Source organism: Schistocerca americana, chromosome 11 (genome assembly GCF_021461395.2).
Source record: "Schistocerca americana isolate TAMUIC-IGC-003095 chromosome 11, iqSchAmer2.1, whole genome shotgun sequence".
Taxonomy (NCBI): Eukaryota; Metazoa; Arthropoda; class Insecta; order Orthoptera; family Acrididae; genus Schistocerca; species Schistocerca americana.
In genome coordinates, this window is record NC_060129.1 from 121,318,326 (window position 1) to 121,344,430 (window position 26,105).

A 26,105-nucleotide genomic window follows, 5' to 3' on the forward strand; every position below is an offset into this window, starting at 1 on the left:
GCAGGATTCGAGCCTATCACGGCACCAAAGAGGACTTCCTGCTAGCAACTCCAGATGCTGTACGCTGAATTGAAGTACTGGATATTCAGTTGTAAAGACAAACTTAAGTTTCTTGCGTGTCAATTTGTACATATGTGTAGGTAATTTAATTTCATGATATGTCTGTATTAGCCATACGCTAAATAATATACATGCTACATTGCAGCCACTGGAATTGATTTCTTGAAAATGTCCTACTTAGGTGCAGCTCATTTTGCAGTCCCTACTGACAAAAAACACTTCTAAATGTTAATTTTATATTGTGCTCTAACTATCCACAATGATTTGTTACATTATTAATAATAAATTTTGTTAAAAAATTTGAAGCAGTTCACTGTTAAATGCTATTACACGCAGCTGCCAATGCATGTGCTCTGTGCTCTGCCTGTTACCACAATTGTTGAAAAAGCTAGACGTGCAATATATCCATGTGCTTCATTACTGCAAGTGTCTTTTCCCTAAAAAAGAACAGGCCATAAGTCTATTCTTGAGAAACAGCACAAAACACATGAAGCTTTGGAGAATTTCTTTCACGGTGGACTATAGTACGCGGCTTCTGTATTCCCCATATCCTGACATCACAGAGTTTTACTTTTCCATTTAAATGGAACATAACGTCATCACTGAATATTAATTGTGAAAGGTTTTTATCATTTTCCATTTTCATGACCAGAATGAATTTACATAACTCCACATGATGCTGTTTATCGGCATTGTGAAGAGCATGTAGGAATTCATATATGTGGTATCTGTTCTTCTGGGCATGTCAGCTTATGCCATTGATATAAGTCAATACCCACTGGAAGCTAATGTCTTCCATTCCTTTGCATCTTGTAGCAATTCAATCCTGTGCAGTTTGAAACACAAACATCACCACAAAACTTGATTTGTAAAAGCACTGTAGGCTACTGTAGACTAGGGTACCTTCTCTAGTAGCCTCAGTCAATTAAGGTTGTAACCGCATTACTTGTAGGTTATATATAAAAACAAAGATGAGGTGACTTACCGAACAAAAGCGCTGGCAGGTCGATAGACACACAAACAAACACAAACATACACACAAAATTCAAGCTTTCGCAACAAACTGTTGCCTCATCAGGAAAGAGGGAAGGAGAGGGGAAGACGAAAGGAAGTGGGTTTTAAGGGAGAGGGTAAGGAGTCATTCCAATCCCGGGAGTGGAAAGACTTATCTTAGGGGGAAAAAAGGACAGGTATACACTCGCACACACGCACATATCCATCCACACATACAGACACAAGCAGACATATTTAAAGACAAAGAGTTTGGGCAGAGATGTCAGTCGAGGCAGAAGTGTAGAGGCAAAGAAGTTGTTGAAAGACAGGTGAGGTATGAGTAGGTTAGGTGCACTGAATTTCTATCGGGAATTACCTCATTTCAACTGTTTTGTTTGTATAAGCAAAGAGTGTTTTACTACATTCCCCTAGAAATTGGAAGCAGTGAACCATCTAGAAACTTAGTGAGTACATAGAAAGGGCTGCATAACCTACACAAAATTTTTGTTGCCATAGTTATTACTTGACCATGACATTATTGCACTTGGTCTCCCATGGCCATTAACAGAAACATGCAGCAGCTACACAGTAAACAAGAACAGTGGCAACTAAGGAAAATGCATCAGAATGTGAATTATTTCAAAGACAGCAGTGCATATACTATCCTCACGAAATATCACAATAAAAAGTCACAATAAGCTGAGCGAAGCATCATCACTCTCAAGTGCAACAATATTGTGGTCAACCAATATCCTCCCATCTGTTATTTAAAGATGAACAATATTTGTTGCACAAGAGAAACTGACAATGTTTGATCCAGGTTTTATTTAAAATTGTTGATTTGTAAAGTGAAACAGAGGAATGTTGTAGTATAAAAAAAAGAAAAAAACAGATTACAGGTTTAGAATGAAATTTTCACTCTACAGTGGAGTGTGAGCTGATATGAAACTTCCTGGTAGATTAAAACTGTGTGCCGAACCAAGACTCGAACAGGCAAAGGTCCTGAGTTCGAGTCTTGGTTCAGCACACAGTTTTAATCTGCCAGGAAGTTTCAGATTACAGATTTATCATACAGTACCAGAGAACACAATTTCACCAAAAAATGTAAAATTAAGTGAAACTACTAAATAAAAACACACCCTGACTCACTTCAATACTATTGAGCTTATATAAAACCTGTTTTTACAAATTCATAAATAAGTTTCAGGCCTATCAATAAAAACAGAAAACTCTTGCCTTTAATGATGATGAAAAACATTGTACTGAGTACAGAAACAACAAGAATAATTATACGAGTTTTTATATTTGTTGATGTAAACTGTACTTGTATCAAAAGTTATTCCTTTGGTTACATAAAAGCACAGAAGTTACGCGATCAGCTAATTTTCATTACTTGCAAAACAATTTATATTTTGCAAGGCTAAAAAATACACAATGGACTAACACTGATCAATGTGTCATTCAAATTGTGTGCAAAATAAACAAATACAAAAGAAAGGAAAGTTGTCAGCCCCCAATTTCTCTCTCAAACAATCATTTATATTTCTTTCCAATATTACCAGTAGTCCTTTCATTTACTACATCATTTATGCACTGTAACAAAACTACTGGACTGTAAATTTGGCAGAGCACAATATGACACAAAATACACCAGACAGAGACACAATGCATGGCTGACCCTCGGTTGGCACGACAAATAGAGTTGTGTGGACTGCAAGCAAAAACTCTGCTGGACACACTCTACCTCGTAACGAACACAAGGGGTGATACATAGATTACCCATTATGTAAATAACCTGTGTCATGTAACTGAGGAGATGCTGTGCTGTATTCCTGATGAAAATAATGCCAGACAGTTGTAATTGAATTCCACCTGTTGAAATGGAGAACACAAAATTGCCTTTTTTCAATTGTTTATTGCCGTTCCACACTCGCCATACTGAATGAGCAAGATGCCCAGTGGTTATAGTTGAACTGACTGTGTTACAAGTGCTGCAGTGTGGGACCATTGCAGGACACCAAAACATCGTAAGTATGTTCATTAATCAGATGGAGTTTGCTGACAAAATGAATAGTTCCACTTTCTGCCACTGGGTGAAAACATGGCACTGTAAGCAGCCAGAATGTGGTGTGTGTGCAGAAAAAGGAGAGGAATGGTAAAACATATAATAATGGTGGTTCTGGCACATTTAATAGGACCTGATCACAAGTTTCACCACATGTTCAGTATGATTTCCTGACTCAGCAAGATGCTGCATCCATAATGCTATACAGTTACCAGCTGCTCACACTGTATTTGGTGATACGTCATCATATGCTAGCCTTCAGGTCAAGAAGACTCCAGAAATGTCCCTCAGAGACAAAATGTTTCAGACATCCTCACAACCTGTGACACAAATTTAGGTTGGGGGATCAGTGGGCCTTCTTACAAGAGATGAAGCGATCATTACTGGACGTTTCTCGAAGCAAATATTTCACCTGGCGAGCGAGATGTGGTGTCTCCCCATCTTCCATGAAAATAGTGGTGTGGACACAGTTACGTCCTTAAAAAGCTGGAATCACAAGTTGACCTAACATGCCCGTGAGGTCTCATTTTCTCAGATACAAATGGACTGTGAATGAAGGAGCTTGTTAAACCACACCATACAGTCACATACGCTGAATGCAGTGGACGTTCCTGCACGAAATGTGGTGGAGCAGAACCCCATATGTGACTGTTCTGTGCACTCACAGCATCACAAAGACTGAAATGTGCCTCATCCTTCCAAAGAATATTCCTTGGCCACATGTCATCCACTTCCACGCGTGCCACAAAACTAAGGGCCAAGTCACGCCATTATAGCCTTTCTTGGGGCTTCATTTGGTGCACATTATGAGTCTTTTTGGGATAACAAAGTAAAATATGCCACAAAATCTTTTGAACTGTTGCACAGGGGAGAGACACTTCCCTTGAACAGCTCGAGCACTCGCTGCAGAAGATGAGGCATGTGCTGCACAGTCGGCTATAGCTATGACAACTTCATCAACAACTGTTACATGAATGGCTGCCTCCCTCTCTCTGCTGCACCACCTAATTCACCTGTTACTTTCAATTTCTTCACAATATTCTTTGGCCCAACTGAAACAGGACCTCTTTACTGCTATTCTTGTTGGCAATATTCCCAAAATGCAGCACTGCTACTGTTGCTGTTCTGATAAAACAACTTTACCAGCAGCACATGGTCTTTCTTCTCAATAGCCATTGTATTTTATATGGAAAACTAATATTATTAACCATTTACAACAGTCACTTCACAAAAGAAATCAACACACACCACCAAGCGACAAAAAGCATACTGACATCAATACAGATCTTTAAATCACGTCTCCAAAACGTAGACTGGAGTCCAGTATATAAGGTAGAAAATGCCAATTCCAAATACAACCTTTTCAGTAATGAAGTGGCTCTAATATTTGAAAGTACCTTCCCAAAAATAATATATAAAACCCACACTAAAAAATCCACCAACAAGCCTTGGATTACCAGTGGAATTAGGATTTCTTGCAAAAGAAAGAGAGAGTTGTACATTGCCTCAAAAAAATCAGATGACCATAACCTTCTAAATAACTATAAAAAGACTGTAAAATATTGAACAAAGTCATTCTGAAATCAAAAAGTATGTATCAGTGCTGAAAAATTAATAACTCCACTAATAAAACCAAAACTATATGGGAAGTGATACGAAATGAGACTGGTGCAAATTACCCCAACAAGACCCAAAATATTGCTCTTAACAATGAAGGTAAGATAGTTCAAAATCTAGATATTGTAGCTCAAATCTTTAATGAGCACTTTTTAATTGCTGCTGAGAAAACAGCATGCAAAGGCTCTTCAGAAAAGGCAATAAACTCTGAAAGAACTTTCCCCTAACTCTATAGACATGATAGGTATGGCCCCCATAACCATGCAAGAAGTAAAAAAAACCATAGTGTCTCTAAAAAGTAAAAATTTGTCGGGTGTAGACAATATTTCCAGCAAACTGGTAAAAGCCAGCTGTAATCAACTCTCTAAATTTCTAGCTCATATATTCAATTCCTCTCTACATAAATCTTTTCTGACAGAATGAAGTATGTTATTGTGAAACCCCTCTACAAAAAATGTGATCCCACAGATATTTCTAACTATCGTCCTATCTCTCTTGTAACAGCATTTTCTAAAGTCTTTGAAAAATTAATATGCATCAGGATTGTCAATCACCTTGAAAAATTTGCACTAATTAGTAAACAACAATTTGGGGAATAGTACATCATGGAGTTCCACAAGGGTCAGTCCTTGGCCCCCTCCTATTTATTATATATATTAATGACCTACCCCCGTTCTCAAATAGTGCTAGCAATATCACAATGTTTGCCGATGACACAAGTAAAGTGACAGCCAGCAAAACCTCCACTGACGCAGAGTTAAATGCCAACCAAGCACTTGCAAATGCGCTGAACTGGTTCCCGGCAAATTCTCTAGCAATAAACCTCAGTAAAACAAATTACATGCAGTTACAATCCAGTTACATAAGCCCAGAAGAGATTAACATTGCACATGATAGCCAACAGTTACAGAGCGTTCAGTGCACAAAGTTCCTAGGTGTTCAAATAGATAACCGGCTCAACTGCGAATTCCACATACAGCAAACACTAAAAAAGCTTAGCTCAGCAACATTTGCCATCCAAATAATCTCCAAAATTGGAGACATCAACATATCAAAGTCTGCATATTTTGGCTACTTTCATACAGTGATGTGCTATGGAATAATCTTTTGGGGCAACTCACCACATTAAAAAAAAATTTTTGTAAGCAAGAAAAAAGTAGTCCGAATTATATGTAGTGTCCCTCCAAGAACCTCATGTCGAAATCTCTTTAAACAGTTAGGTATATTAACCACTACCTCACAATATCTCCTCTCACTCATGGCTTTCACTCTTCTCAATTCCTCTGAATATGAAACAAATGAGGTATACCATCATTATAACACAAGACGGAAAGGTGATATGCACTGTGAACGGAAAAATCTCTCTCTGGTACAAAAAGGGGTAAAGTACACAAGTACAAAAATATTTAATGCACTCCCGAATAATATAAAGTGTCTTAAAGAAAATAAAATGCTATTCAAAAAGAAGCTAAAGGAATTTCTATTGGAAAAATGTTTCTACTCTTTAGATGAATTCTTCAACAGAGATAAGTAATTTGAGTAGTGATTCAGATTATTTCCTTTGTCATTGTTATCTGTATTGTTTTTTATCACTATTTTATTTTTGTATTGTATTGTTTATTATCTTGATTATATTATTGTATTGTACCAGTTTTGAATCATTGATCTACCATGTGTAATATACCAGTATGTATTGTATTTTATGATATCTATATTTTATCTGCTTTGACTCATTCCACATCCATGCGTAATCACGCCATACTGGATCTATGGAATATGTATCTCAAATAAATAAATAAATAAAACAAGACACATTTCACATTTTGATTGCTTACAGTGCCATATTTTCACCTGGTGGCAGAAAGTGAAAATATTAATTTTTCAGAATACTCCACAAATAAACCAATTAATGAACAGAATTAAGACATTTCAGCATCCCAGGGTGTATACAGCCCACACTGCAGCACTGTGAACACTGTCAGTTTAATTACAACCCACAAGGGAGACATATAGTGGCAAATACATTAAAGGGCAACTTACACAACTGGCGCCTTGGTAAACTTATTAGTCTCAATGTGCACAACGCTGGTTCAAGAACACATTTTTCTACATGAGCAAACTATTATTTGCCCCCCACCCCCTCCCTGCTCCCCCCCCCCCCCCTTCCCCGTTTCCCTTGTTCACTTTCCCCAGTGTAAGTTTTGCAACTAATTGCGATATGCACTACATACAAATCTTGTCCTCGTGCACTCCTCTCTGCTTGACAGTGAAAGCTGCCGCTATTAATTCTGATATGTCCTGCACAGAAATCTTATAGTTGCGGCACCTCTGGTACACCTCGCAGCTCGGTGCCTCATGCAGTGGCTTGTGTTGCTTGGACCTCACACCGGCCCTGAATGTGAAACTGAAATTCAACACAAGTTTCTGTCTTCATTCATGTAGAAGAAACAGTCTCGTGAAATAGGAACTGTACACAGTGAAGCTATTGCCAGGTAATTAGATGGAGACAGTGTAAGAAAGAGTCTTCTGACAGTTTTTGAAATTTACGAGCTATGCTCTGAACAACTTTTTCTACTATCACATTACACTTAGTAACAATGACATGGCCAACATTGCACTTAGCCACAGATTCCTTACTAAACTCGATTCTAAGTTACACTTAGCAATTATGATATTAAGGCAACAATGTATTTGGTACTGTAGCAAGCATGATCTGAAGATTGTTCTTAATCAACTGACACTGCTAACCCCAAAGTTGTAATTTTATTTTCGTCACAATCAAGACTGAGAAAAAAACAACACTAACACCATAATCACTGTTTCACAATGGTACATAGATGCAAAGTAATGACATTCACCCTGAAGCTTACCTTTCTGAAACATTCGTAGTTCAGCAACCTGGCATATGCTGATGTTCCAGCAATTATAATCTTGGGACGGAAGAGAAGTGCAGTTTTTTGCAGCATGTCATAATCTATCAGGCCGGTCTTAATATCGAGGCGATATGGCATCGACTCGAAAAAAAGTGAAGTAGCAGACACTCTCTTAGTATCTGTCATGAATCCATGAGTCAAGCTAGGAAAAAACAGAACAAGAACAGACCATGTATATAATGACCATTCATTAAATGTCAGATAGGCACTCCACTAATCCATGAACCCGGTAAATTTACACTTATATACACTCATGCTCATAAATTAAGGATAATTGCAGAATGTGGTGCCACACAACATGGCATTACACAAATCTGGCCCTAATAGCATAAGCACATAGGGAACACACATGACACACATCTGTAAGTCCACAGTATCAGTGATAAGTTGAGAAAACTGTTCTGAAACACATGTACTACAAAATGCCACTGTTTCCTGCGTAATGTACCCCGACATCAATACGGGATATGATCTCCGTGCACATGTACACAGTCCGCACAATGGGTTGGCATACTCTGGATCAGATGGTCGAGCAGCTGCTGGGGTATAGCCTTCCATTCTTGCACCAGTGCCTGTCGGAGCTCCTGAAGTGTCCTAGATGTTAGAAGATGTGCAGTGATATGTTGACCGTTGACTGTGAGCATCCCAGATGTGCTCGATGGGGTTTAGGTCTGGAGAATAGGCGAGCCACTCCATTCCCCTGATATCCTCTGTTTCAATGTACTCCTCCACGATGGCAGCTCGGTGGGGCCGTGCATTATCATCCGTCAGGAGGAAGGTGGGATCCACTGCACCCCTGAAAAGGTGGACATACTGGTGCAAAATGACGTCCCGATACACCTGACCTGTTACAGTTCCTGTGTCAGAGAGATGCAGGGGTGTACGTGCACCAATCATAATCCCACTCCACACCATCAAACCACGAGCTCCATACAGGTCCCTTTCAAGGACATTAAGGGGTTGGTATCTGGTTCCTGGTTCATGCCAGATGAAAACCCGCCGAGAATCACTGTTCAGACTATACCTGGACTCGTCTGCGAACATAACCTGGGACCACTGTTCCAATGAGCGTGTACTGTGTTCTTGACACCAGGCTTTACGGGCTCTCCTGTGATCAGAGGTCAGTGGAACGCACCTTGCAGGTCTCTAGGCGAATAAACTCTGTCTGTTCAGTCGTCTGTAGACTGTGTGTCTGGAGACAACTGTTCCAGTGGCTGCAGTAAGGTTCCGAGCGAGGCTACCTGCAGTACTCCATGGCCGCCTACGGGCACTGATGGTGAGATATCGGTCTTCTTGTGGTGTTGTACACTGTGGACATCCCGTACTGTAGCGCCTGGACACGTTTCCTGTCTGCTGGAATCATTGCCATAATCTTGGGATCACACTTTATGGCACACGGAGGACCCGTGCTACAACCTGCTGTGTTTGGCCAGCCTCCAGTCGCCCTACTATTCTGCCCCTCATAACGTCATCAATATGTGTTCTTTGAGCCATTTTCAACACACAGTCACCATTAGCATGTCTGAAAACGTCTGTACACTTACTCGCTACACCATACTCTGACATGCTCCAACACACCTCTGCGTATGTGGATTGCTGCCAGCAGCACCGTGCGACGACTGCAGGTCAAATGCACCACACGATCATACCCCGAGGTGATTTAAAACTGAAAAACGCCCACCACAGCGTGTTTCACCAGGTATCGGCACTATCCTTAATTTATGAGCACGAGTGTACTATGCCTGAAAAGTGATATTATTTCAGTGACTACAACACTGAGCCAAATTTACAAGGAACTTCAGAGTACGAGCTAGAGATGGGAAAAACTGACTTGTTAAAACCTATTCCAGTATTTTAGTTTTGAATAACTGGTATTTTTTGGTATTTGTTTGGTCTGTTATAACAGATGATTTTCATTTTTTACTAATAACCAAGTAAAAAAACTGAAAATCAATTAGCCATAGCAGCAGTGCTAAAATTATTCATTTTTAAATAAACCTTTTTTTTTTTTAAAAAAAAGGAAGTAATTTTTATTCATGAAATTTGCATTGGCTTGAAATATTGTGTCTTGTAGAAAATGGAAAAATCATTCAGTGCTATTTTAACAACACTGCTGATAGAAATGGGCAACAAATCCATAGCATAAGAATTGGTACAGCATGACAGAGACAGTAATGCCCCTGTTGGTGTGTGTTGTGGCTCATAGAATGTGGGTGCAAGACATGTCCCCAGGTGGTCTATACAGTAGTTTCTGACTGTTGTCACCAGAAATCTGTTGTACTGCAGAATGGCACTGATGCTAGTCTGGAAATATTTTTACGAAGCAGCTTAGCAGTGAAGTACAATGCTCTATTTGCTTTAAAAGATCAAATATTTGTCTGTCATTTCTATGAAACAATGAAAGAGAAAGGAAACTATGGTAACAGTAATAAATTAGAATCTTAACAACATTTCATTCACAGCATACAATAAAATAGAAATTAGCTGATCTGCTGCCTGTGTCTATATAATACACCTTTATCTGCTTGCAGTCCTTGAAAACAGACAAATTAACATGAAAATGATTAATGGAAAATCTCATATTAAGATGTGAAACAAATACTAACAAAGAGATAGAGGGACTGGCCAGTACTTACCTTAGCTCAGTACAGCCGATAGATACACGAAAAACAGAACCGAAAATTTACGTTCCTAGCTTTTGGAACAAATGTTCCTTCATCAGGGAGGAGATAGGGGAAAGAAAGGGAAGAAGGAAAAGTGGATTCAGTTACTCACAACCCAGGTTATGAAGCAACAGGGAAAGGAAAACAGGGAGAGTTGCCTTTTGTCGCCCCCCAACCTCCGTAACATCCTTGTTAAACCCTACAATATTCCCAGACTACCTTCTCTACCCAGCGGTTCCTACCCCTGTAACCGACCCCGCTGCAAAACCTGCCCCATGCATCCCCCCACAACCACCTACTCCAGCCTCGCTACTGGTAAAACATACACAATTCAAGGCAGGGCCACATGTGAAACTACACATGTCATTTATCAGCTGACATGCCTGCACTGCACAGCCTTTTACATTGGTATGACAACAACTAAACTGGCTGAGCGCATGAACGGACCCAGACTGTAGTGGCATAGCAAGACAGCCATGCCACTCGGAAGTAGTCGAAAGGCACACGTTAAGCTCACGCAGATTGGCGTGAGCTCTGAAACAGGAACGTAATGAATGCTATAAAGAAAAGTACGTAGCTGCTGGAATACTTAACTTTAATCCATCATTGTTGTACATCGCTCTTGACGATACAAGTGACTCTCTGATAGATACAGGCAATGTAATGCTAATAGCGCCTTGCTAGGTCGTAGCCATTGACTTAGCTGAAGGCTATTCTAACTATCTGCTCGGCACATGAGCGAGGCTTCGTCAGTGTGCATCGCTAGCTAAGTCGTCCGTACAACTGGGGCGAGTGCTAGTCCGTCTCTCTAGACCTGCCGTGTGGTGGCGCTCGGTCTGCGATCACTGACAGTGGCGACACGCGGGTCCAACATGTACTAACGGACCGCGGCCGATTTAAAGCTACCACCTAGCAAGTGTGGTGTCTGGCGGTGACACCACACAGACGAACTGTCTGCCTAGGAGATGTCCAATACCCAGTAGCGGAGCAGCATAATTCTAGGGACCTAGGAACCTGCTACACTGTATGTGCCATTTGGCTTCTCCCACCCAACACCAGTCCCTCTGAACTGCGGAGATGGGAACTTGCACTCCAACACATCCTTTCGTCCCGCCATCCCCCTGGACTGAACCTACGTTAAACCACCTCACTCCCATTTACTCTTCAGTCTTCTCCTCTTTCCCTTTCCTCTTTAGCCATTCATGCATCTTTCCATCCTACATAGTGTTTATTTTTATACTGTATACCTCTTTACTTCTGTATGCATCCTCTTTGGTTTGAAGCTGGCACAGTACTTACAGTAGAATATCTCTGACTTCCCTCTGAAAACCATGCCTCCATCCTTGCTACCCTCCCTGTTTTCCTTTCCCTGTTGCTTCATAACCTGGGTTGTGAGTAACTGAATCCACTTTCCCTTCTTCCCTTTCTTTCCCCTCTCTCCTCCCTGATGAAGGAACATTTGTTCCGAAAGCTACGAACGTAAATTTTCGGTTCTGTTTTTTGTGTATCTATCGGCTGTACTGAGCTGAGGTAAGTACTGGCCAACACCTCTATCTCTTTGTTAGCAAATTAACATGAAAAGCAGAGTTCCTCAGTCCCAGTTTTCACCCTTTAGCACTGATTATTCTTAATGTCCAAACAGTGGTATGACCCTCAATCACACGATTTTCAGACAGTTTCAAATCGATAGGAGAATATTGGTAATCTTTTTGTAAAATTCAACAACTTATTACTTTTTGAGGAAAGCAGCGAATGGTGAGCATACTAAGTTTTCTTTTATTTGTCTGTTTAATTTAATATTTTCATTTTCTGTGTGTCTGGAAACTGATAGTAAAAATTTTTCAATCTTTGATAGATTTCTACATTTATTACAGGAAATAATAAGAATAAAAAACTGAAAACTGTTTATTTCAGAAACCAGTATTTTGAGCAGTTTTTAACAGTTAGTTTAAACTGGGATGGAAAAAAACTGGTCTAACCAAAAACTGGTTGTTTCAGTGATAACTGCCATCCCTAGTATGAGTCCAGTTATCAGTATGTTGTTGCATCTATGCTGGACTGGATCATCCACTAATTTGACTGAGACGAGTGTCACACAGCCATCGTATCACAACTGTCTTAACTAACCTTGAGATCCCGGATACTGGCACTGCAACGGAGTTGGCATCCGAGAGGTCCCACCTACATTCTATTGGGGACAAATTTGGGCATTTTACTGGCCACAAGAGTGTCTCAGAATCGCACAGACAGTTCACTGACACATGCCACATGTGAATGAGTACTGTCCTACTGAAAAATGTCACCACAACAAGTCCAGAACCACGCTGCTGCTCCGGTCGCAGGTTCGAACCCTTCCTCAGGCACGGATGTGAGTGATTTCCTTAGGTTGGTTAGGTTTAAGTAGTTCAAAGCCTAGGGGACTGATGACCTCAGATGTAAAGTCCCATAGTGCTTAGAGCCATTTGAACCATCACCACAACACTATCATACAAGGAATAACACGAGGACCCAGGATGTCCAATATTTACTGTTATACGAGGCGCATTCAAGTTCTAAGGCCTCCGATTTTTTTTCTCCAGACTGGAAAGAGATAGAAACATGTGCATTGTTTTAAAATCAGGCCGTATTCATTGTCAATATGTCCCAGAGATGGCAGCACCGTATGGCAGATGGAATTTTACCGCCAGCGGCGAGAATGGAACTGTTTTAAATACTTAAAATGGCGACGTTTTCCTTACTTGAACAGCGTGCAATCATTCGTTTTCTGAATTTGCATGGTGTGAAACCAATTGAAATTCATCGACAGTTGAAGGATACATGTGGTGATGGAGTTACGGATGTGTTGAAAGTGCGTTCGTGGGTGCGACAGTTTAATGAAGGCAGAACATCATGTGACCACAAACCGAAACAACCTCGGGCTCGCACTAGACGGTCTGACGACACGATAGAGAAAGTGGAGAGAATTGTTTTGGGGGATCGCCGAATGACTGTTGAACAGATCGCCTCCAGAGTTGGCATTTCTGTGGGTTCTGTGCAAACAATTCTGCATGACGACCTGAAAATGCAAAAAGTGTCATCCAGGTGGGTGCCACAAATGCTGATGGATGACCACACGGCTGCCCGTGTGGCACGTTTCCGAGCAATGTTGATGCGCAATGACAGCACGAATGGGACTTTCTTTTCATCGCTTGTGACAATGGATGAGACATGGATGCCATTTTTCAATCCAGAAACAAAGCGCCAGTCAGCTCAATGGAAGCATACAAATTCACCGCCACCAAAAAAATTTTGGGTAACCGCCAGTGCTGAAAAAATGATGGTGTTCACATTCTGGGACAGCGAGGGCGTAATTCTTACCCATTGCATTCCAAAGGGCACTACGGTAACAGGTGCATCCTACGAAAATGTTTTGAAGAACAAATTCCTTCCTGCACTGCAACAAAAACGTCCAGGAAGGGCTGCGCGTGTGCTGTTTCACCGAGACAACGCACCTGCACATCGAGCTAACATTACGCAACAATTTCTTCGTGATAACAACTTTGAAGTGATTCCTCATGCTCCCTACTCACCTGACTTGGCTCCTAGTGACTTTTGGCTTTTTCCAACAACGAAAGACACTCTCCGTGGTTGCACATTCACCAGCCGTGCTGCTATTGCCTCAGCGATTTTCTAGTGGTCAAAACAGACTCCTAAAGAAGCCTTCGCCACTGTCATGGAATCATGGCGTCAGCATTGTGAAAAATGTGTACGTCTGCAGGGCGATTATGTCGAGAAGTAACGCCAGTTTCATCGATTTTGGGTGAGTAGTTAATTAGGAAAAAAATCGGAGGCCTTAGAACTTGAATGCACCTCGTATTGTAGCAGTGCTGTCAATCACTACCTGCAGTGACGTGAAATATTACCCGAGGGCTCCCCATACCGTGACGCTAAGAGTAGCACCACTGTGACTCTCTTAAACATTGAGATTTCTCCCCAGATGGTCACAATACTTGCTGACTACGGTCATCCGGGATATCACCGAATGCAATGTGACACCCTTCATCAGCAGTCTATGCTTTCCAGTCACAGCACCATTCCAAATCCCTCCATTTGTGCCATTTTGTTAATGGCAGCCTACACGAGGGAAGGTGATTCCGTAGTCCGGCTGCTGGTAGTCTCGAACCAGTGGTGTGTGGTGGCTCTTAATGTTGCAGGGAGACTGTTACTTATAAGACGACAGGTGCAAGAGTGAAAGAGTGATGACATGCTCAGTGCACAATATGGTGATCCTCCCTCGTGTCGGTCAGAAGTGATCGACTGGAACCCTTGACGAGGAGTGTACCTGCCCTCACAATTTGACATCTACATCTATAAGGTCTGTTCAAAAAATTCTGGAGCATTGTAATTTTGCGCCAAAGGTGGGTTGGAGCGAAATGTGGTTGGCATCCCTGCACTCGACTGTGTTCAATGTATAACTGCCGGAAGTTTCATTGCTGTATATCTGTTGGTAATTGTTCAGTGCCGTATTGAGTACCGTATTTACTTGAATCTAAGCCACACTCGAATCTAAGCCGCACCTGAAAAATGAGACTTGAAATGAAGGAAAAAATATTTTTCCCGATTCTAAGACGCACCTGGAATTTGAGACTCGAAATTCGAGCGCAGAGAAAAGTTTTAGACCACACCTCCAAATCGATACAAAGTTGGCCCATTGTAACATGAGACACAATTTAGGTTGAAGGGATAAAGATACAGCTACAGTAGTTTGGTTCGAGTCATAAGCTTAACAGTTAAGATTTACCAAGTAGCCATTGCTATGTGTCAGGTGCTCCATCCGTATTTATACGGGTTCCCTTCCTTTTTCACGTGCTTCGTCCGGTTTGAATCGATTGCTTATTGTGCTTTGATCTGATAAGTGCCGTTCTCTTTGTTATAGGTGTTTACGTCACTCTAAGCTGAAAATGCATTATTGTACTGTGTCGTGCATTGTTTGTCGCATTCTGATAGTCCGTGTTTACGACCTGTCGCCGCTGGCGGCATGGCTCGCTTTTGTGGGTGCTACTGCCGCTTACAATAAAAACAAGAGATGAATTGTCTCATTAGCGAAACAATGGCAAGAGACTGCTATTTGTTGTTACTTACACTGCTGCTTTCTTTGATAATGTTCAACAAGAACCAAATAATATACCGCGTATGATAGAAGATGTTCTGAATGAGAGATAAGTGGAAATTTTTCTCCGTTTGAAAATCTTTGCAGATGCCTCTTTAGTACATTACATTCTGCACAGAAATTAGAGTCATCTTAGATTTAAAAATCTAGTCAGTTGCCATGCTTCATTTCTGACTGTATCACTAATCAGCATAAGAATAATACGAATATAAACATGACATGATATGTATATTCTTCCGTGTTTGCTGTTGTCTCACCCTAGTTTCGTAGTTTATTAGGCAGACAGAATTTAAAACAGATTGCAGCAAACATGAAAGAATACACGGCATAATGTTTACATTCTTCTACCTTTTCTTTTAATTTATATGCTGGCGCAGAGGTTTTGGTGCCAGTATTTATCTTCATGCCTGCAAACCATGCCTGTGTAGCGCTACATATATTCGATGGCAAAAGTTAGTTGTGGCGGCAACCTACCAACATTTTTCAGAACTTCCGATTACTTTGCACTCAATTCTAAGGCGCAGGCAGTTTTTTAGATTACAAAAACTGGAAAAAAAGTGCGGCTTAGATTCGAGTAAATACGGTAGAAGGTTGCGTTGCACAGTTTGCGAATGTTGAGGTGGCAGAGTTAGAGAGCAACACATCTGCATTAAATTTTGCACGAATACGATGTTGAGTGCTTAAGCCGTACTGGTATTACAAATGGATCACACGGTTTAAGAATGGTTGGCCAGAAGTTAAAGATGACCCCCATTCAGGATAACCTTCGACATCTACCGATGATGCTCGTGTCGAGAACATCAATGAAATTGTGTGTGTCATTCAAAGACTGAGTGACTGAGAGACTGCATGAGAATGTAATGTTTCAGTAGGAACATGTCACAAAATGCTGACACAGCTTCCTGGAATGCACTCTGTTGCTGCCAAGATTGCCCCACGACTCGTGAGTCGAGACCAGAAAGAGCTTTGCTTCGCTACCTGTAAAGAGCTTTTGTATCGTGCAAATGAGAATGAGATGTCCTTAAGAGAATCGTAACTGGTGACTAGACGTGGTTCTATGGTTATGATGTCTTGAACCAGTGGTGTGTTCAATCTTCGCAATGGATCATGGTGGGTCGGGAAACGTTCTCCGAGACCAAAGAAAGTTCATCAGGTCAGGAAAAATGCCAAAGCCATGTTGACAGTTTTCTTTGACTCTGAAGGATTAGTTCATCATGAATTTGTGGACAAACTATTAATTGATAGTGCTATCGGGATGTGTTATGATGCCTGCGAGAAAATGAGAGAAGGAAATGGCCTTAAATGTGGTGAGACAATTCTTGACACTTGCATCATAACCACACACATTCATCCCTGTTTGTGGGTGACTATTCCACAAAAAATGAAATCAACATGCTGCTTCATTCTCTGTATTCTCCATACCTGGCCCCTGTGGACCTCTCTTTTATTTCCTGAGTTGAAAATCCCACTGATAGGACAAAGATTTGCAATGACAGATCGAAGGTGACCGTGCACAATAAGTGAAAGGTAAGTGCACAAAAATTCCGTGGCCAAAGTTCCTGAATACCGTATTTACTCGAATCTAAGACGCACTTTTTTTCCGGTTTTTGTAATCCGAAAAACCGCCTGCAGCTTAGAATCGAGCGCAAAGCAAGCGGAAGTTCTGAAAAATGTTGGTAGGTGCCGCCACAACTAACTTCTGCCGTCGAATATATGCAGCGCTACACAGGCATGCTTTGTAGGCACAGAGATAAATACTGGTGACAAAACCTCTGCGTCAGTAAATAAATTAAAAAAAAAAGGTGGAAGACGAGATTTTTTTCTCCGCCACGAGTTTTGACCACTGCATTTTCATACATTATCCAATAAAGTAAACACAAATTCCGTATTGTTCATCTTCGAATGTAGCAGCATTTCAATAGTCTGACTGGCAAGACTGTTTGGGATGTTTGTCAATATGGCCAACTCTACATTCTGAATTTTTTCCTACCTGTGAGAAGAGATGGTTGCTAATAGGAACTTTTATGAATTGTGAATCACATGCAGTATTCTCTTCACCATAAGAATAATACGAATATAAACATTTTGCCATGTATTCTTTCGTGTTTGCTGCTATCTCATTTAAATCCTGTCTGCCTAATAAACTACAAAACTAGAGTGAGACAACAGCAAACGCGGAAGAATATACGTATTATGTCATGTTTATATTCGTATTATTCTTATGCCTAATAGTGATACAGTCAAAAACAAAGCATGGCAACAGACTAGATTTTTAAATCTAAGATGACTAATTTCTGTGCAGAATTTGATGTACTAAAGAAGCATCCGCAAAGATTTTCAAACGGAGAAAAATTTTCGCCTAACTCTCATTCACAACATGTTCTATCATACGCAGTCTATTATTTGGTTCTTGTTGATCATTATCAAAGAAAGCAGCAGTGTAAGCAACAACAAATAGCAGTCTCTTGCCATTGTTTCGCTAATGAGATGGTTCCTCTCCTTTTAAGCGGCGGTAGCACGCACAAAAGGCAAGCCATGCCATCGGCGGTGACAGGCCATAAACACGTACTATCAGAATGTGGCAAACAATGCATGACACAGTACAGTAATGCATTCTCAGCTTTGAGTGACGCAAACACCTATAACAAAGAAAACGGCACTTATCAGATCAAAGCAAAATAAGCAATCGATTCAAACCAGATGAAGCACGTGAAAAAGGAAGGGTACCCGTATAAATACGGACGGAGCGCTTGACGCATAGCAATGGCTACCTGGTAAAGCTTAACTGCTAATTTTATGACTCGAACCAAACTACTGTAGCTGTATCGTCTTTCATTCGACCTAAATTGTGTCTCATATTACAATGGACCAACTTTGTTTCGATTTAGAGGTGCGACCTAAAACTTTTCTCTCCACTTGAATTTCTAGTTTCAAATTTCAGGTGTGGCTTAGATTCTGGAATTTTTTTCTCCTTTATTTCGAGTCTCATTTTTCAGGTGCGGCTTAGATTCGAGTGCGGCTTAGATTCGAGTAAATACAGTAGACCTCGTAGATCTACATCAGCATCTACATCTATACTCTGCAAACCACTGTGAAGTGCATGGCAAAGGGCATGTTCCATTGTACTAGTTATCAGGGTTTCTTCCCATTCCATTCACATATGGAGCACAGGAAGAATGATTGTCTGAATGCCTACGTGTGTGCTGTAATTATTCTAATGTTATTCTCACATTCGCTATGTGAGTGATATGTAGGGGGTTGCGGTATTTTCCTATTGTCATCAATTAAAGCAGGCTCTTGAAACTTTGTTAACCCTCTAGTGGCCATGCATAATGTGCACCAACCACAAAAAAACTGTTTCGGAGCATTCCTTTGTCGTTTCATAATTGCGAGCCCGTATCTATTCCTTCATTACTGCTTCATTTAACACAGTGGTAAATTGTCTTGTCATACAGCTGAGTGAGCGACAGTAATATAAAATAAACAGCAAGGTAGGTGAGAAAAAAACTTACATTCCTTACAAGAAAATGACCCAGATTACAAGCTAGCATCACAATTCCACACTTAGGCAGTTGTCTCCAGATTATAAGTAATTGAATAAGCACCTGTCTGGGACCTGATGAAAATGTGCTGTTCAATGCTTTGAGTGGGTTATTAGTACAAGATAACACTCGTATGCAGCAACAGTGTGACATAATGAACAGGTTATTTTATTATTGTTTAATTAAACAGTGATTTAGTGTATATTATGGTAGTTCATTTTATTGTTGTTTATTTAAACTAAGATGAAACTGTGATTTTGCTCATACATGTTTACCTTTATAACAGAAAGACAGTTATTCTTTGTAGGTGTAAAAGGTATGCCACACGCCCACTCTTGTCATGAAAAGCGGAGTGCCCACTCAAAGGTTAATAATCTTTCTCGAGATAGTTTACGTCTGTCTACAAGAGTCTTCCAGTTCAGTTCCTTCAGTACCTCTGTGATACTCTCCCATAGATCAAACAAAACTGTGGCCATTCATGCTGTTCTTCTCTGTGTATGTTTGATATCCCCTATTAGTCCTATTTGATATGAGTCCCATACACTTGAGTAACATTCTAGAACTGGTTGCATGAGTGGTTTGTAAGCAGTCTTCTTTGTAGAGTGATTGCACTTCCCCACTATTCTACCAATAAACTTAAGTCTACCACCTGCTATGCCCATGACTTAGCCTCTGTGATCATTTCCTTCCATATACACCCAAGTGTCTGTATGAGTTGGCCAATTCCAGTTGTGACTCCCTGATATTACAGTCATAGGAAACTACGAGGGTGAGTCAAATGAAAAACTTAAATTTGTAGTAACAAATCAAAATTTCGCGCCGTTATCCTGTAAGTTGGTAAGCGTGCTACAGACAGCGTGCAGAATGGCCTGTAGGCGGCAGCATAGTGCAGATGCGCACATACCGTCGCAGTATCAGTATAAAGATGGCCGCCCCACTTGCGACTTAACCCAGGGAAGAACGGCATTCTGTTATTCAGTTTTTGCGTAGTGATGGTGTGAAACCTATTGAAATTCATCGACGAATGAATGCATGTTTGTCACAGCAGCAAGTCTATGAATGGAGTAGTAAGTTTGCAAATGGTGTGGTTTCAGTGGAAGATGCTCCTCGTCCAGGTCAGGCACGAATTGTGACTCCACAGAACATTGCAGTAGTTGAAGCCATAGTAAAGCGAAACTGCCAACTGACACTGAATGACATTGCAGCATGTTTACAGATTAGTCATGGGTCAGCACACCACATTGTGCGTGATGTGCTCCAGTTTCACAAAGTGTCTGCAAGATGAATGCCACGGCAGCTGACTCCTGAAATGAGAGAACGACTTGTTGATCCTTGTGAAGAGCTTCTTCGGCGCTTCAAATGAGAAGGTGATGGCTTCCTTGCAAGAATCGTTACTGGGGACGAAACCTGGGTTCACTTCCACCAACCAGAAACGAAGAGAGCGAGCAAGGAATGGAGCCATTCCTCATCACCAAAACCAAAGAAGTTTCGAACAGAACCATCAGCAGGGAAGGTCATGCTGACTCTCTTTTTGGACGAAAAAGGCGTCATTTTGGAGCATTATGTGCCTAGAGGAACCACTGTCACCAGTGCATTATACACAGATCTCCTAAAAAATCATCTGCGACCTGCAATCAAATCAAAGCAACGTGGATTGCTGTCAGCAGGTGTCCTTTTGCAAGGCCCCACACTGCCCATACAGCAGTTGCAACAATCACAGACCTGCATTTTTAGTGCATTCCTCATCCACCATACTCTCCAGACATTGCCCCAAGTGATTTACATATATTTGGACCACTCAAAGACGCAATGGGAGGAAAGAAGTTTTGTTCTGATGAAGAGATACGCCACATGGTGTACGAGTGGTTGCGCGGACTACCAAAATAATTTTTTCCTAAAGGAATTTATGCACTTTGTAAGCGTTGGAGGACTTGCATTGAGCATGGGGGAGATTATGTTGAAAAGTGATACAGCTTTGTTCCACTTCTGCACAATAAATAATATTTAAAAAAATATTTAAGTTTTTCATTTGACTCACCCTCATATGTTTCTGTGTTTTGTGACATACACAGTTTTACTTTTCTGAACATTTAAAGCAGGTTGCCAGTCTTTGCACCTCCTGATACCTTATCAAGATCTGACTGAATATTTATGCAGATTCTTTCCAACAGTACTTCATTATAGACAACTGCATCATCTGCAAGAAGTCTGAGGTTACATTTAATATTGTCTGCAGTGTCATTAATATACAACATTAACAGCAGGCGTCCCAACAAAGTTCCATGGGATACACCGGAAGTTACTTCTACATCTGACAATGACTCTCCAACCGAGATAACATGCTGTTTCCTCCCTACCAAAAAGTCCTCAACCCGGTCACAAATTTCACTTGATACACCATACGATTGTACTTTTGACAATAAATGTAGGTGTGGTAGTGAGCCAAACAGGCCACCCTACAAATATTAATAATCCCAAGATTCGACCAGCTCGCCAAATGCAGATCCACCAACTCTGTGAGAAGCTGATAACACTGTCTCGCACGAGCATGTGACATTTCCATGTCATTCACTGTGATCACTGATGTACCTTCACTCACAATGCACACAATTTCAAAGATTGCACATCCATACAGTTCAGAGGCCTGTTTACAGATGCCACTTGGGTAGGCCCCATGATGTGCTCTGGTCAGTCGCCAGAGAAACAGTATTATTTAAGCAATCGTAAATGAGTGCTCGGCCAATTCTGTTACTGTTGTCCAGTCAATGCTTTAAGTGCTATGCACAACCTGAACTTCATTGTATCTTACAGGTTGCTCTATAAAGTACTACGTTCCATAGACCATGTTTGTTCTTGCTACAGCAAACTTGGTGAAAAGTGATGGTTACATTTTCTCTACGTGTCAGTATCAGTGCTAAGTCACCTGACAAACACCTCAGTGGAAGAAATACTCCAATATATCATTGCCCAGCAGCAAGCTTTTGCAGAATGACAACAGGCTCTTGCCACCGCTCTCAACTGAGTGGTGCCTTGGTGTTCTCAGCAAGTTTCTCTCCCATCAAAGCAACTGTAATCTTTTCCAGCATATGATGAATTGGCTGAAGACTGGGACTCCTACAAGATACGGTTACAGCAAAATTTTCAGTTTTTCATGTGGGCAATGCAAACATATATAGGGCTTTCGTTCTTACAGGCTTTCGCAGTGTGTTCACCAGTTGTTATGCCAGGCCTTTGCAAGAACCGGCCAGCTTATCATTTGATGGAATTTGCAAGCTCCTCCAAGCTTATTACTGTGACAGAACACTTCATTGTGAGATGTGTAGAATTTTACCATCGTTAGAATTTCCCAAACCTACGAGGGACATTTGAGATGTCTGTGCAAAAATAAAAACTTCTTACGTTTTTGGGGTAAATCTTCTTTATTTTTCAACATAGCCTGCTTTTAGACTTATACACTTCGTCCAGTGCTGTTCTAATTTGATGATCCCTTCCGAATAATAGGAATTGTCCAAGTCTGCAAAATAGGTATTAGTTGCTGCAATCACATCCTTGTTTGGATAAAATCTTTGTCCTGCCAGCCATTTCTTCAAATTGGGGAACAAATAGTAGTCCGAGGGAGCCAAGTCTCACAATGAAGTGTTCTGTCACAGTAATAAGTGAAACGAGTTGGGATCCTATTTCCATTAATTTTGCGATCACAACTGCTGAGGTGTGTGCTGGTTTGTTGTCGTGATTGAAAAGGACTTTTTTGTGGTCCAATTGCTGGCGTTTTCTTTCACCTGAGTTTTCAAATGGTCCAATAACGATTAATAATATACACCTGTAATAGTTCTACCCTTTTCCAGATGGTCGATGAGGATTATCCCTTGCGAATCCCAAAAGACAGTTGCCATAACCTTTCTGGCCAAAGGAATGGTTATTCGCCTTTTTTTGTGCAGGTTCTCTCTTGGTAACCCATTGTTTAGATTATTCTTTGGTCTCAGGAGTATAGTAACGTACCCATATTTCATCCACAGTGATGAAACGATGCTTAAAGTCCTACGGATTCTTCCTGAACAGCTGCAAACCATCCTTGCAACACTTTACATGATTCTGTTTTTGGTCAAGCGTGAGCAATTGCAGAATGCATCTTGTGAATAGCTTTCTCATGTCCAAATGTTTATGCAAAATATTATGTACCCATTCATTTGAGATGCCCACAGCACTAGCAATCTCACACACCTTAACTCTTCCGTCATCCATCACCATGTCATGTATTTTATCAATGATTTCTGGAGTCGTAACCTCCACAGGGCGTCCAGAATATTCAGCATCACTTGTGCCCATATGGCCACTCCGAAAATTTTGAAACCACTTATAAACTGTTCTAATCGGAGATGCAGAGTCATTGTAATGTTTAACAAGCTTCTCTTTAGTCTCCTGAAGTGTTTTGCCTTCCATAAAGTAATGTTTAATCACTACACAAAATTCTTTTTCGTCCATTTTTTGACAATCACTCGACTTCCTTGATTCACACGCATGCCAAACACAAAGAAATAGACCAATATGGCTGAAACTTGGTGTGTGTTCTTTCCAAAGATACTACTAACTAAACATGACCTCGATACATGCCGGTGGTGCCATCTCTCGGACTCTGCAAGGACTTTCCAAATTCCCCTCATATATGACAAAGCTTTGGCAGCAGAATTACATGTGTTGAGCCATCACAAATTCTACTGCGATCACACGGTGCGCGATGTTATTATTCGTCTGGTCCCAGACAGGGAAGCCCACGAAAAAGCACATCAACGTGAGGTTGTATTCAATATAGCACAGTTCTGAAGTGTCACAGGCCTCAGCTGATCAGATTGCAGCATGGGGGGAGGCACTGGAAGTTGCTCACTCAACCTCTGTTAGGCAAACTTCTTCAGCCTCACTGTCACTCACACATTCAATGAATGTGACAGCGAAATCTGCAGTCGATCCTACTGCCACATTTACATTTAGTACCAACTGCTCCTACTTACATTCATTTTTATCTTGTAGAAAGTGCTGGAAATTTTTGTTTTCTCACCAACTGTTTGTACAGCAGAAGCTCACATAACTTGCTGATGACAAATTTTTCCAAAGTCACATAACGAATCTTGTTGTTGTTGTTGTTGCTGCTTCTGCTGCCATATTGACAAATGAGACATTTAATTTTTTATCTACACTCATGCTCATAAATTAAGGATAATGCTGATACATAGTGAAACAATGCTCTGGTGGGCGGTTTATGGGTTTAAATCACCTCGGGATATGACCATGCGGTGCATTTGACTTGCGGTTGTCACATGGTGGCACTGGCAGCAGGCTGGTCAAGTACAGCAGGTCGTAGCATGGGTCCTCTGTGTGCCACAAAGTGTGATCCCAAGATTATGGTAACGATTCCAGCAGACAGGAAACGTGTCCAGGCACTACAGTACGGGATGTCCACAGTGAACAACACCACAAGAAGACCGATATCTCACCATCAGTGCCCGCAGACGGCCACGGAGTACTGCAGGTAACCTTGCACAGGACCTTACCGCAGCCACTGGAACAGTTGTCTCCAGACACACAGTCTACAGACGACTCAACAGACAAGGTTTATTCGTCCGGAGACCTGCAAGGTGCATCCCACAGACCCCTGGTCAAAGGAGAGCCTGTAAAGCCTGGTGTCAAGAACACAGTACGTGGTCATTGGAACAAAATGGTCATTGGAACGAGGTCGCAAGTTATGTTCACGGACAAGTCCAGATATAGTCTGAACAGTGATTCTCAGCGTATTTTCATCTGGCTTGAACCAGGAACCAGATATTGACCCCTTAATGTCCTTGAAAGGAACCTGTATGGAGATCGTGATTAAATGGTGTGGGGTGGGATTATGATTGGTGCACATACAACCCTGCATGTCTTTGACAGAGGAACTGTAACAGGTCAGGTGTATCAGGACATCATTTTGCACCAGCATGTCCGCCTTTCCAGGGGTGCAGTGGGTCCCACCTCCCTCCTGATGGATGATAACGCATGGCCCCACCGAGCTGCCATTGTGGAGAAGTACTTTGAAACAGGAGATATCAGGCAAATGGAATGGCCTGCCTGTTCTCTCGACCTAAACCCCATTGAGCATGTCTGGGCTGCTCTAGGTCGACGTATCGCTGCACATCTTCAAACCCCTATGACATTTCAGGAGCTCCGACAGTCACTGGTGCAAGAATGGGAGGCTATACCCCAGCAGCTGCTCGACCACCTGATCCAGAGTATGCCAACCCGTTGTGCGGCCTGTGTACGTGTGCACAGTGATCATATCCCATACTGATGTCGGGGTACATGCGCAGGAAACAGTGGCGTTTTGTAGCACATGTATTTTGGGACGGTTTTCTCAACTTATCACCAATACCGTGGCCTTACTGATCTGTGTCGCGTGTGTTCCCTATGTGCCTATGCTATTAGCGGCAGTTTTCTGTAGTGCCACATTGTGTAGTGCCACATGCTGCAATCATCTTTAATTTATGAGCATGAGTGTATATCACTGCTTATGGTGTGAAGCAATACATTTTTTTAAAGAACACATGCTTTTGTTTAATATTTTAAAGCCTTGACATCAACATCCCAGATGACTTCCTCTGCTCAGAGAGTGTGACAAATTTGTAAATTTTGCTTCTTGTCCACTTCATTTTGTGAAGAAACACACAAAGAGAATGACACTACAAATGGAGCAAAGACAAACACTAGCATTGATTAATGGCATCTAAATGCAGTCCAGGAATAACGTTACTTCAGTCTGTACTGACACAGCTTCGGAACACTGGTTCAGAGTTGCCAAGACGTTGGCAACATGTCGTTAATATCGGTAGTTCAGTACTAGCCATGAACAATGTTAGAGAACATGTTTCAAACTCAGTGTACACGTGCCTTTAGTAGGCCATGGTGACAAAATCATTCTTAGACAGGTTTACAGTCTGCTCAGGAAGGAAATTTTACAATCTATAAAACATTTTAGTAGCATATGATTAGTGAAAAGTAAACAATACACAATACCTTTCTTGGCAGGGTGGAGGGAGTGGGTTGGTGGGGCAGAAG

General features: G+C 41.3%; 1 protein-coding gene across 1 annotated transcript in view; it reads right to left on the bottom strand.

Annotated features, from left to right (window-relative positions):
* LOC124553359 (serine hydroxymethyltransferase, mitochondrial-like) overlaps positions 1–26,105 on the bottom strand; it is a 190,280-nt gene that overhangs the window by 116,863 nt on the left and 47,312 nt on the right. Inside the window, exon 5 of the mRNA XM_047127232.1 lies at positions 7,606–7,810. Within this exon, the coding sequence (XP_046983188.1) occupies positions 7,606–7,810 (205 nt within the window). The remainder of the gene's footprint in view (positions 1–7,605; positions 7,811–26,105) is intronic.